The sequence below is a fragment of the Notolepis coatsorum genome (genome assembly GCF_963971535.1).
Source record: "Notolepis coatsorum genome assembly, chromosome: 15".
Taxonomy (NCBI): Eukaryota; Metazoa; Chordata; class Actinopteri; order Aulopiformes; family Paralepididae; genus Notolepis; species Notolepis coatsorum.
Genome location: NC_140179.1, coordinates 17138081 through 17152570, shown reverse-complemented (window position 1 = coordinate 17152570; position 14490 = coordinate 17138081). Strand labels below are relative to the sequence as shown.

The 14490-nt window shown below is 48.2% G+C and overlaps 1 protein-coding gene across 1 annotated transcript in view; it reads right to left on the bottom strand.

Moving 5' to 3' along the window:
* slc17a7a (solute carrier family 17 member 7a) overlaps nucleotides 1–13599 on the bottom strand; it is a gene marked incomplete at both ends in the record, with an annotated part of 91937 nt that extends 78338 nt beyond the window's left edge. The window contains one exon of the mRNA XM_084330911.1: nucleotides 13538–13599. Within this exon, the coding sequence (XP_084187037.1) occupies nucleotides 13538–13599 (62 nt within the window). The remainder of the gene's footprint in view (nucleotides 1–13537) is intronic.
* Nucleotides 13600–14490: the final 891 nt, after the last annotated feature.

Genomic DNA, 14490 nt, shown 5'->3' with positions numbered 1-14490 from the left:
TCTCTCTCACGCTTGCTCTCTCGCTTGCTCTCTCTCTCAGTTATTACACACACTGGCATATTACACACACTGTGGGCTAGATCCACAAAGAATGGATTGCACGGAGCAAGTTGCACCCTTACTTACAATTCATTATGAATTGAAAATGGGGGACCCTGATGTAAACAAGATGAAAGTCTTTCTCTGGTCTGCATCCCCTTAACAATTGTGTGTATTGAGCCGTACTGTATTGTACCCATTCTGCAATCTGTTAATAAAATGTTCATTCAATCAATCAATCTGCACGGTGATTGATTGAATGAAAATTGTATTAACAGATTGCAGAATGGGTACAATACAGTATGGCTCAATACACACAATTGTTAAGGGGATGCAGACCAGAGAAATACTTTCGTCTTGTTTACATTAGGGTCCCCCATTTTCAATTCATAATGAATTGTAAGTAAGGGTGCAACTTGCTCCGTGCAATCCATTCTTTGTGGATCTAGCCATGTGTGTGTTAAGTCAGGTTTTAAACTGTGGGTATCAGACAGGGAGAAAGACTGTCAGGTTTTAAACTGTGTGGGTATCAAACAGGAAGAAAGACTGTCAGGTTTTAAACTGTGTGGGTATCAAACAGGAAGAAAGACTGTCAGGTTTTAAACTGTGTGGGTATCAAACAGGAAGAAAGACTGTCAGGTTTTAAACTGTCATGGCATCCCAGTGACACCACTCATTTAGCATCCCAGTGACATCATCATAGGCTCCAGGGTTCTGTCTCTGAGTTCTAGCGTTAGGAGGGAGTGGTGTGTGTTCATAAATATTTACTTAAACGTGGTGTAGCAACACTTCCCAGCCTGGCTGCCCCACACACAAGAGGATAGGGCCTTTACAGACTGGGCAGAACATGAGGTAGGCAGTGTTCCTGGCTACACCACACCTTTACAGACTGGGCAGTACATGAGGTAGGCAGTGTTCCTGGCTACACCACACCTTTACAGACTGGGCAGTACATGAGGTAGGCAGTGTTCCTGGCTACACCACACCTTTACAGACTGGGCAGTACATGAGGTAGGCAGTGTTCCTGGCTACACCACACCTTTACAGACTGGGCAGTACATGAGGTAGGCAGTGTTCCTGGCTACACCACACCTTTACAGACTGGGCAGTACATGAGGTAGGCAGTGTTCCTGGCTACACCACACCTTTACAGACTGGGCAGTACATGAGGTAGGCAGTGTTCCTGGCTACACTACACCTTTACAGACTGGGCAGTACATGAGGTAGGCAGTGTTCCTGGCTACACCACACCTTTACAGACTGGGCAGTACATGAGGTAAGCAGTGTTCCCGCCTCCAAGAAGCAGAGCTAGGTGGTCAAAACCAATTAATCACTGTGGGGAAGCAATTCTGAACAGCTTGTTAGGCTTGTTAATCTGAAAATGTAAACCCCTGGCTAAACGGCAAGGAGTACATTATGTTCCCCACAGAGCCTACATAACATCAGACAGACACGTCCACACAAAGACTAACTCTAAATAACATCAGACAGACACGTCCACACAAAGACTAACTCTAAATAACATTTCATACTGACACGTCCACACAAAGACTAACTCTAAATAACATCAGACAGACACGTCCACACAAAGACTAACTCTAAATAACATTTCAGATTGGTGTCTTGAAAGATGCTCTGTGTTAAAGATATTAAAAATGGATCGTCTGTCATATTCTATCATGCGCTGTGAGTTCTGCATGAGCTGCTTGCTCAGCCTCAGTGTGCCAACCGGCAGAAGCAGCCAGACACCAACCAGAGCACCCAACCTGAGCACCCAACCTGAGCACCCAACATGAGCACCCAACCTGAGCACCCAGGAACACAACAACCCAACCTGAGCACCCAGGAGCATAACAACCCAACCTGAGGAACATACTGTAACACCCACTAATTTGAGGTTCAGTTGACCACACATATTGAGCTACTGTATGAAATAACCCAAATGATTGTTTAAGGGAGTGATGGGGAGGAGGGATGTTGAGAGAGGGGTGCTTTTGACCTTTCGGTGTTGAGTTTTTTTTTATGCTTACTTAGTGCAGTTTAATATAGAAACAGGAGACGCCTTCTGTTGGAGAAAGTGTCTAAATAATTGATAGACTCCTGGCTGTTTTCATAGGAGGGGCGTGTGATGCGTACTGGGGACGCAGCTCCGAGCCAGAGAGAGCGGGATGCTCTCTGTGAGATACCTTCCACACACACACACACGCACACACACACACACACACACACACACACACACACACACACACACACACACACACACACACACACACACACACACACACACACACACACACACACACACACACACACACACACACACACACACACACAGACACACTTGCATACATGCTAGTACAGACACACGCAGATATGCGTGCTAGTACTACTTGATCCTACACTGTGAACGGAACGTGCAATAATGTAAATGTTATTCACTCGTGTCTTGTATATATCTTTTAAAGATCTCCTTATTTTTTACATTTGCTTGTATTTAAGTTGTTCATTCTAGTTATTAAGTATTGTGTGATCTGTGTGATTTTGTGTGATTTTGTGTGAAGGGCAGACTAGCGAAGTATGTTATATATTCATACTGGCCAATCGCGTTTCGCTCTGCCATTATGAGATATCATCTCCAGCACCTACTGTGCGTGTGAAAAATTGCACATGCACCTCACTTGCACGTGACAACGCCTACTCCCGTGCGTGCCTCTACAAGACACAGGAAGTGGTCACGTCCACGCCCTTCCTTATTTTTTTCCATCCGTGGATCTGCTATGCACTTCAACTAGGTGGAACGTTGTTATGAAGCAAAGGGAGAGATTACGTAATGTTGGACTTTCGCCAGAGGTTCGCCAGCCCCCGGACCCTTCTCGGCGCATCCAGACGGAACGGCGGCCCTACTTTGGTTTGTCCTCGATTCCTGATCGGTGGACCGAGGGACTTTGCGCGGCGTTCGGCGGTCGAGCCGTGTCGCGCACAGGTAGGGCCGGTATCACCGGCAGTGTTTGGTACTAGCGTTTTCACTACTGCTCGGTGTCCCGTGAGATGACCGGGCGGTGTGATGGGATGAATGTGGTCAACATGACATGTTTTCTTTTTTTTTGTTTACTTTTTCTCCCCATTTTTATATTTTTCTCCCTTCCCCAATTTCGTATTGTCCAATTCTACCCTCCCCTGTCTTGAACGTTGTTAGGCCATGCCGCCCACAAGCCGGTTGCAATGTGGACGAAACCTTGCATCACGTGTCCCCTCCGGTACTCGAGGAGGCAGCCGTCGCATCTTTTCACCTGCACAGCGCGATCTCTCAGCGGCGAGGGTCTGCGTGGGAGGGACAGGCCGCCCCTGTCGCTTCCTGATTCTACTGCGCAGGCGCACAAACCGACCTGTAGGAGTTGCTGTCCACAACGTCCGATCCCCACCCACCAGCTTCCCACCCCCTAATACTGCCAATTGTATTAGTATGAACGACCAGCCAAGCTGGTAGCAACGCCGAGAGCTGGGCTCGAACCCAGCATCTCCTGCGTTGGTGGCGAGCGCCTTGCCCACTGCGCCACCTAGCCGCAACATGACACGTTGTTAAATGTTTTTCCATTTATCATGGCGCACAGCTACTGCTTTTCGTGAGGTTGGGGGCCTGGACCCGGTGTCATGCCCCCTGGACTCGGTTCTTTCCTTCCTCCAGTCTATCCTGAATAGGCTGTCGGCCTCGACAGTGAAGGTATACGCCGGAGCTATATCTTCTTGTCATGTGGGCTTTGAGGGCAGAACACTGTTCAGCCACCCTCTCGTGAGACGTTTCCTGCTTGGCGCACGCCGTCTCAAGCCTGAGGAACCCTGCGTTGGTGGCGAGCGCCTTGCCCACTGCGCCACCTAGCCGCAACATGACACGTTGTTAAATGTTTTTCCATTTATCATGGCGCACAGCTACTGCTTTTCGGGACGCTGCTCCCATGTAGGTCCTGCCGGGGCTGTGTTCAGTTCCCACCGTGTAACCATTACATTGCTGTAGGTCAAACGGTATTAATGTTGCAGGTTTTGCTGAGGCTTGTCTACCCTATGCATTTATGAATCTATGAATTGAAAATGGGGGACCCTGATGTAAACAAGACAAACGTCTTTCTCTGGCTGCATCCCCTTAACAGTTGTGTGTATTACGTTAGTGCCTCCCCCGTCTGGACATCCGATCCCGCAGTGGTCAGTCAGGCACTCGTAATTTGGGTGGTAGTAATATCACTACAGGGCTACAGTGTGTAGAGACTCACCCTATCGGGCAGCGTGGGGACCACACCCCTTGCCTGACTGTCGAACACCTGTTAAGCGCTGTCAGAGTGGGAGACTGGTTCACCTCCATAGACCTGAAGGATGCGTATTTTCACATCCCGATCTTCCTTCCTCACAGGAATGACCTACGCTTCCTGTTTCAGGGCATAGCGTACGGGTACCAGAGGCTGCCGTTTGGCTACTCTCTGGCTCCTCGAACCTTCACCGAGTGCGTGGAGACCGCGCTGGGGCCTCTGCGTCGTCAGGGGATACGAATTTTATTCTACCCTAGACAACGTTCTGGTCCTCAGCCGGTCAGAGGAGATCGCCAGGTCTCATACCAGGCAGGTGGTGGAATTCCTCACCAGCCTGGGTTTTGCTACTCCTCTTCCCAGTCAACGGGTGGAGTACTTGGGCTTAATTCTAAGCTCAAGGTCTATGTGGGCATCCCTCTCAGAGCGGCGGCGAGAGGATATTCTCGGCACGCTCGGGAGGTTCCGTCCTGGCAGGATGGTTACGGCGCCATAGTCAGACATAGTCAGACATAGTCAGACAGGTCTGGGACCAATTCAGGGAGGCCATGGTGGACCTGTTTGCGAGCAGTCAGTCCTACCAGTGCCCCTTGTGGTTTTCGGTCAGTCGGAAGGACAACCCCTCTCTGGGAGTGGATGCCTTCTTGATGTATCCGTGGCCGCCCGGGATTCTGTACGAATTCCCCCCCATACACCTGATAGCTCAGCTGTTGGAGCAGGTACGTCGGGAGCGCAGGACTTTGATCCTGGTTGCGCCGGACCGGGGCACAGCTATGTGGTTCCCGGCCCTGATTCAGCTCTTGGTGGCCCCGCCGTGGCCTGTTCCGTGGTCACCGCGGGCCCTCTCTCAGGCACGCGGAACTCTGTTTCTGCCTCCTGTTCTGGGGCAGCGTTTAATGGTTTGGCTGCTGAAAGGGTGAATCTGGAGGGGATGCGTCTTAACCCTACTGTGGTTAACACCATCCAGAATGCGCACGCTCCGTCCACTACCGCGGTTTACGCAGGGAAGTGGCGTATGTTTCAAGAGTGGTGTGAGGTTGGGGGCCTGGACCCGGTGTCATGCCCCCTGGACTCGGTTCTTTCCTTCCTCCAGTCTATCCTGAATAGGCTGTCGGCCTCGACAGTGAAGGTATACGCCGGAGCTATATCTTCTTGTCATGTGGGCTTTGAGGGCAGAACACTGTTCAGCCACCCTCTCGTGAGACGTTTCCTGCTTGGCGCACGCCGTCTCAAGCCTGAGGAACCCTGCGTTGGTGGCGAGCGCCTTGCCCACTGCGCCACCTAGCCGCAACATGACACGTTGTTAAATGTTTTTCCATTTATCATGGCGCACAGCTACTGCTTTTCGGGACGCTGCTCCCATGTAGGTCCTGCCGGGGCTGTGTTCAGTTCCCACCGTGTAACCATTACATTGCTGTAGGTCAAACGGTATTAATGTTGCAGGTTTTGCTGAGGCTTGTCTACCCTATGCATTTATGAATCTATGAATTGAAAATGGGGGACCCTGATGTAAACAAGACAAACGTCTTTCTCTGGCTGCATCCCCTTAACAGTTGTGTGTATTACGTTAGTGCCTCCCCCGTCTGGACATCCGATCCCGCAGTGGTCAGTCAGGCACTCGTAATTTGGGTGGTAGTAATATCACTACAGGGCTACAGTGTGTAGAGACTCACCCTATCGGGCAGCGTGGGGACCACACCCCTTGCCTGACTGTCGAACACCTGTTAAGCGCTGTCAGAGTGGGAGACTGGTTCACCTCCATAGACCTGAAGGATGCGTATTTTCACATCCCGATCTTCCTTCCTCACAGGAATGACCTACGCTTCCTGTTTCAGGGCATAGCGTACGGGTACCAGAGGCTGCCGTTTGGCTACTCTCTGGCTCCTCGCACCTTCACCGAGTGCGTGGAGACCGCGCTGGGGCCTCTGCGTCGTCAGGGGATACGAATTTTATTCTACCCTAGACAACGTTCTGGTCCTCAGCCGGTCAGAGGAGATCGCCAGGTCTCATACCAGGCAGGTGGTGGAATTCCTCACCAGCCTGGGTTTTGCTACTCCTCTTCCCAGTCAACGGGTGGAGTACTTGGGCTTAATTCTAAGCTCAAGGTCTATGTGGGCATCCCTCTCAGAGCGGCGGCGAGAGGATATTCTCGGCACGCTCGGGAGGTTCCGTCCTGGCAGGATGGTTACGGCGCCATAGTCAGACATAGTCAGACATAGTCAGACAGGTCTGGGACCAATTCAGGGAGGCCATGGTGGACCTGTTTGCGAGCAGTCAGTCCTACCAGTGCCCCTTGTGGTTTTCGGTCAGTCGGAAGGACAACCCCTCTCTGGGAGTGGATGCCTTCTTGATGTATCCGTGGCCGCCCGGGATTCTGTACGAATTCCCCCCCATACACCTGATAGCTCAGCTGTTGGAGCAGGTACGTCGGGAGCGCAGGACTTTGATCCTGGTTGCGCCGGACCGGGGCACAGCTATGTGGTTCCCGGCCCTGATTCAGCTCTTGGTGGCCCCGCCGTGGCCTGTTCCGTGGTCACCGCGGGCCCTCTCTCAGGCACGCGGAACTCTGTTTCTGCCTCCTGTTCTGGGGCAGCCTTTAATGGTTTGGCTGCTGAAAGGGTGAATCTGGAGGGGATGCGTCTTAACCCTACTGTGGTTAACACCATCCAGAATGCGCACGCTCCGTCCACTACCGCGGTTTACGCAGGGAAGTGGCGTATGTTTCAAGAGTGGTGTGAGGTTGGGGGCCTGGACCCGGTGTCATGCCCCCTGGACTCGGTTCTTTCCTTCCTCCAGTCTATCCTGAATAGGCTGTCGGCCTCGACAGTGAAGGTATACGCCGGAGCTATATCTTCTTGTCATGTGGGCTTTGAGGGCAGAACACTGTTCAGCCACCCTCTCGTGAGACGTTTCCTGCTTGGCGCACGCCGTCTCAAGCCTGAGGAACGTTCTCTGTCTCCGAGTTGGGACCTCCAACTGGTCCTGGGACGGTTGTTGGAGGCCCCGTTTGAGCCTCTTGAGCGGGCGCCATTGGATCGACTGTCCTTTAAGACCGCGTTCCTTTCGGCCATCACCTCCGCTAAGCGCGTGGGTGAGCTGTGTGCTCTCTCGGTGCGGTCAGAGTGCCTGTCTATTTGGGCCAATAGCAGTGCGACTCTGAGGCCTAATCCGGCCTTCGTGCCAAACAATATCCGGAGCTCTTATCGCTCCAGGGATATTGTGCTTCAGGCGTTTCACCCTCCTCCTCACGCTAGTGAGTTGTAGGCGAGCCTTCACCTGTTGTGTCCTGTCCGTACGCTGAGGGGTTACCTTAGTTGCACGCAGGATCTCAGGGGTACCGATCAACTGTTTGTTTGTTACGGTGGCTCTCACGCGGGTAAGGCGCTGTCCAAGCAACGCCTGTCACATTGGTTATGCGAGGGCATTGCCCTCTGCTACACTTTGGCTGGACGGGTTCCTCCCGCGGGCATCAGGGCGCACTCCACTCGTGGAGTGGCAGCCTCCACTGCCCTGTTTGGGGGGGCCTCGGTGGAGGACATCTGCGCTGCAGCCTCCTGGTCCTCCCCGGGCCCTTTTGTTAGGTTTTACCTCATGGACATGACTGGGGGCTCTGTCTCCCAGGCGGTCCTGAGGTCCGGGACCTCTCCTGCATCCCGCCATCAGGTGGGCTAGCAGGTGTGTGTGGGTGTGGACCGCGGGGTGCTATGTCACATGTGGTCCCGCTTGCACTGTGCGTTCTAGGGTGACTGGTTTCCTTTTTCGCACATTGGTTGTAGTTGACTGCTTCCCCCCCTTTGTTAGGACGGGCGTGTGGACGGGACTCCCCTCCTCCCTGGCAGGGGCTTACGGGCCCTCAGGGGGTGCATTTGACGTGGCCACGCGTCCGCTCTGCCCCTTTTGATCTCATAATGGCAGAGCGAGACGCGATTGGCCAGTATGAATATATAACGAAGGTTATCCTATAACCCTAGTTATATGAATACTGGCTGAGTGTCTCACTCTTCAGCGCTGTGAGGTCCCTTGGATGTTTTTCACGTATGGAATTCAAACTTGGAAGGGCGTGGACGTGACCACTTCGTGTGTCTTGTAGAGGCACGCACAGGAGTAGGCGTGGTCACGTGCAAGTGAGGTGCATGTGCAATTTTTCACGTGCACAGTAGGTGCTGGAGATGATATCGCATAATGGCAGATGCTCAGCCAGTATTTATATAACTAGGGTTATAGGATAACCTTAGTTTTTCATTGTGCAGAAAAATGTCAGTTTAACCGTGCACATGACAATAAATCATCTTGAATCTTGAATCTAGTACACATACACATTAAACTCCATTTGAAATATCTGATTTGTCACAGAAACAACTTGCGCCAGCGATTTAGAACAAGTAATTGTTAGCAATGTTAGTGGAAGGCAAGGGTGTTAAAGTTATGTGATGTATACCAGGGGTTCCCAAACTTTTCAGGCCGCAACCCTTATAGGAGGTAAAAATTTTTTTTTTTTTTTTTTTATAAATGGAAATGTATGGTTGAAACATGCACACATTCAAACACACACACACTAATAAGCATTGGAGGCTTTTAACCAGGGCCGGACTGGGGAAATCATTCAGGCCAGGAAATATAGTGCAAAATATAGCCCCAGTCAGGCCACTTTTTAAGCAGGGGGTCTGGGGGTCCCCCACCAGGACATTTCTTGTTACAAAGACTTAATTTCCTGCATTCTGGTGTAGGCATTTTTTTTTACCCTTTAAATGCCAGTGTTTGTGATGGCATCACAAATTATTGTTAAAAAACAGGCTAGCATATGTATGATTAGCAACAACACTGATTTTGATGGATTTTCAGTTTTTTTGTAATGTCAGATTGAAAAAAATACAATCTTTTATTCAACTTCAGCCCTGATCATAACACCACATATTAATTTTATAATTCTAACCCTTTAAATGCCAGTGTGTGTGATGGCATATATTTGCAATATATCAAATGCAAAGTCGATTTTTCTGGGGGGGATTATTACAGGCTAGCATGTGTCAATGATTAGCAACAACAGTTTTTTGTAAGGGTCCCGCCTCCACCAATCACATGCGGCTCCTTTTGTGTGTGTGTGTGAGAGCAAGAGAGAGAGAGAGAGAGAGAGAGATAGTTCTCCAACTTGTGTGAGTTGCAGTGATCTCCTGGTTGTTCCCCACCTAGGTTATCTCTAACTATTGCGCTGCTGCAACTAGAAACACTGTCCTGGCCTGCTTCTAAGTTCAGTGGCCTGACTGCATTTTTATTTTTTGTATATATATATATATATATATCTCTTTTTTTTTGGGAAATCATCTGGCGACCCCCCCCCCCCCCCCCCCCTCCCGCGGCGGCTCGCGACCCTCCTGTGGGTCGCGACCCCGACTTTGGGAACCCCTTATGTATACGATTGCATGCAACTGTCTAACTGTTTCCACAAGAGGGCGCTATAGGCGGAGCTATTGACGCTGGCGCCAGGTAAGAGGGTATTTAAGGGATCGTTCCCTCCCTCTCTGTCTCTTCCCATCTACCTCTCACAGAGAGAAGGTCTCATGTACTAATGCTCAATGTGATAATAAACCACGCCGATTAAAGGCTGAAGTAAGAGGGCCTTGTCGTCATGACCAAGTTATTGTCGCCCCATAAGTGACTCTGTCAACAAAGGGGATAACTTTTGTCTGAGAAAATAAAATTTATATTTACATCCTTCCTTATAGTTATCTACACAGTCTGTTGTGAGAATGTTCCCTTATAGTTATCTACAGTCTGTTGAGAGAATGTTCCCTTATAGTTATCTACAGTACAGTCTGTTGTGAGAATGTTCCCTTATAGTTATCTACAGTCTGTTGAGAGAATGTTCCCTTATAGTTATCTACAGTCTGTTGAGAGAATGTTCCCTTATAGTTATCTACAGTCTGTTGAGAGAATGTTCCCTTATAGTTATCTACAGTCTGTTGAGAGAATGTTCCCTTATAGTTATCTACATGTTGAGAGAATGTTCCCTTATAGTTATCTACATGTTGTGAGAATGTTCCCTTATAGTTATCTACAGTCTGTTGAGAGAATGTTCCCTTATAGTTATCTACATGTTGTGAGAATGTTCCCTTATAGTTATCTACAGTCTGTTGAGAGAATGTTCCCTTATAGTTATCTACATGTTGTGAGAATGTTCCCTTATAGTTATCTACAGTCTGTTGAGAGAATGTTCCCTTATAGTTATCTACATGTTGTGAGAATGTTCCCTTATAGTTATCTACAGTCTGTTGAGAGAATGTTCCCTTATAGTTATCTACATGTTGTGAGAATGTTCCCTTATAGTTATCTACAGTCTGTTGAGAGAATGTTCCCTTATAGTTATCTACAGTCTGTTGAGAGAATGTTCCCTTATAGTTATCTACATGTTGTGAGAATGTGGTTTTCCTGAGAAATTGTGAAAAATCCCATTGACTTCTATTTAAATTTCTTCTTGCAATAATATCTCAAAACCCAACAGCGTGTTGGAGTTGAATTCCCGTTTAGGTGACTTGGTTATACTGTGGCTCCTGCACTAAACACCATGACATGGACGACATAAGCCGCGAGCATTAAACCCAATCTGAATCCAATCTAATACATCACATCGCTCTATCATCCGCCGTGAGCGTGTGGCCCACCGTGAGAGAGAGAGAGAGAGAGAGAGAGAGAGAGAGAGAGAGAGAGAGAGAGAGAGAGAGAGCGACAGCGACGGAAACAGAGAGAGATAGAGAGACAGAGAGAGAGAGACAGAGAGAGACAGAGAAAGACAGCGACGGAAACAGAGAGAGAGAGATATAGAGACAGAGAGAGAGAGAGTGAGAGAGAGAGAGAGAGAGAGAGAGAGAGAGAGAGAGAGAGAGAGAGAGAGAGAGAGAGAGAGCGAGCGAGAGACAGACAGAGACAGAGAGGGAGAGGGAGACAGAGAGAAAGAGAGAGAGCGAGCGAGCGAGAAACAGACAGAGACAGAGAGGGAGAGAGAGACAGAGAGAAAGAGAGAGAGCGAGCAAGCGAGAAACAGACAGAGACAGAGAGGGAGAGAGAGACAGAGAGAAAAAGAGAGAGAGCGAGCGAGAGACAGACAGAGACAGAGAGGGAGACAGAGAGAGAGACAGAGACAGAGAGAAAGAGAGAGCGATAGAGCAAAAAGAGAGCCTTTGACTCGCGTGCCCTTACACTCTTAATCCATGGAGACCCGGACTGGGATGATAGTCGTCTAGGCTCATCCCTGAATGGGATGGATGGATGGAGGGATGGAGGGAGGGAGGGAGGGAGGGGAGGGAGGGAGGGAGGGAGGGAGGGAGGGAGGGAGGGAGGGAGGGATGGATGGGAGGGAGGGAGGGGAGGGAGGGGAGGGAGGGAGGGAGGGAGGGAGGGAGGGGAGGGAGGGAGGGAGGGAGGGAAGGCAGGGAGAGGGAAGTGACATGGGGTGGAGGATAGAGGGGAATGGGAGGGGAGTTTAGGGATTTGCGTGGACCGACAGCTGGACTGAAAAAACAACCTATTTCAGGCCAGGATTTATACGTTTGGTTGCTAACCTCCAATCCCAAGGGAAGAGCGGCAGCTTAAAGGAGCGGTTATTATTTCACACGATATCAATGTCTATAATCTCCCTTTTCTTATATCAGAAATATAGAAGTGGTTCTGTTTCCGTATTTTGACACGTTGGTTTTTTATGCATAAAAGAGTGAGTTGATGTGACGACGTCTGTGTGGTTGACTTTGCTTCGTGGCCCTTTGATGAGATGCACACTCATTAAATATTAAATAGTAATCAGAACGATTTTACTTCGTTAAATAGAGCTGATGCATGTTGAATTTAAGGAGCTCATGTACAGGATAAGTCTGACCTTTCATCCTCTATCGGTTATGTTATGCTTATGGTTATGGTTATGGTTAGACCACTAAAGGCAGTACTAACTTATTTTTCTTCTTCTATGAAATAGGCATTTAATATATATATAATATATAAAAAAAAAATATATATAAAATGTCAGTCCTGACAGTTTATTAAAGGGTTATACATCATCTGAATATTATCACAGTGCAGCCTGAGAATGATATAGATAGATAAATAGAGATAGATAGATAGATAGATAGATAGATAGATAGATAGATAGATAGATAGATAGATAGATAGATAAGATAGATAGATAGATAGATAGATAGATAGATAGATAGATAGATAGATAGATAGATAGATAGATAGATAGATAGATAGATAGATAGATAGATAGATAGATAGATAGATAGATAGATAGATAGATAGATAGATAGATAGATAGATAGATAGATAGATAGATAGATAGATAGATAGATAGATAGATAGATAGATAGATAGATAGATAGATAGATAGATAGATAGATAGATAGATAGATAGATAGATAGATAGATAGATAGATAGATAGATAGATTAGCCATAGTCAAAGAGGAATACTTCAGTTTGTAACCTCTAAAAGTGGTGGATCTGAATGGAGAAGCATCATCATCGGGAGGCTTATCTGGTTCTTTCTGTTCCATCTGGTCTCTGTGAGCCGCGACGCGCGCATTACGCGCGGAGACATTATGTAAGCGCACCTCGACACGACATGACGCTGGTTCATCTGACACATCTGATCTGACACAAGTCACACAACAGTCTCCCAACTTCAGCAAAGAAACAAATAAATGACACAAACAAATTCCTCGTAGCTTTCCGCTCCTCCCTGAGAATTAAGAAGTGAAACCGCTATTTAACACAACATAAATACACATATAATAGGACATCTTGTCTCGGCTTGGCCAAAAGTATTTCTCCTGAGAGATAGTTTGTGCAGAGTCTGCTGTCTGGGAGAGAGAGAGAGAGAGAGAGAGATAGAGAGAGAGCCTGGGACCGGGTTCAGTTTGCCGTGCGGGACAGCGGCAGCGGCAGCGGCAGGACGCATCCAGGTGCGCACCGCACCGCGTGCTCGACTCGCGCTCAAGTCGCAAACAGCTGTTTTTTAAAGAATCGTTTTGTAAAAAAAAAAAACATAAATAAAGGCAAAAGAAACTCTGGGAATCTGAAAGAAAGTTAATAAGAACGGCGAGGGAGAAACTATAGGGCGTGCTGTGAAACAAACTATTCTCAGCCAGGTCGCTTTAATAAAATGAGTCAGAATTGGTGATAATAAACATGAATCAGTAGAAGTAAAGGTTTTATTTACCTGTGAATCTTTCCCAGAGTTTTGCCCGCCGCCGCCTTGAACCTCTCAGGTCGGATCTCCATCCTGCAGCTCGTGACGTGGAGGACCCGACCGGTGTGAGCTGTCCCGCGCGCTGCGCACTCCCGTCCTGCCTGTCGAGCGCGCGCTGTCTGTCCCCCCCCCCCCCAATCAGGGGTGCAGTCGTAATTTCAGAAGTGCCTGTACTCTATTTAAATGACGCTACGTGCACGCGCGTGCATGCGCATACATGTTCCCTCACGTGCGCACAGAACAGATGATTATTATGCATAAATAGTATACTAGGTATACTAGTATGAAACATGTTTGTATAGGAACTAGTTTTAGTTTAGTTTTTGTAAATATTGCTTTGAAATAGAGAAGCTGGAAAAAGGTAGCAGGATGTAGCCTTCAATATATAAAGAAATTATATTGTCAACAGATATGGTTGAAAAACAAACAATGTTTTAAATGTAATTGTAATTGTAGTTACAATTTCTTTAATTGAATTAACTTAAACTAGAAAAGTTCATACAAACTAAATTAACAATGTAACAGTTTACAGAAGGACAGTTTCCTTCTTCCAGTCGGGACCATTTGTCACACTGAGAGGTTCCACAGCTCAAGCAAACCCCCACCAATTGGTACAGGGCTTGTATTTTGGTTTTGCACTTCTCGTTCTTTGTTATGCTATTGCTATGCTAATGTTATGCAAAGACTAGGTGATAGATACTTGGCGCACGGACGACGAGTCGAGTGAAAGTTGTGAACGCATGTTTGTGTGCGCGAGCGTGCACGCGCGTACACATCCGTGTGCGTACTTCTGCTCAGAAAAGTGCTGGGACGGCACCACTGCACCACTGCCCCCAACCGTTCCACCATCCACTTTAAAAAACACACAAGGCAAACATTCCGTTTTCTGCCACAGATATTAGCCTGTATCTCTTGTTTTTGTA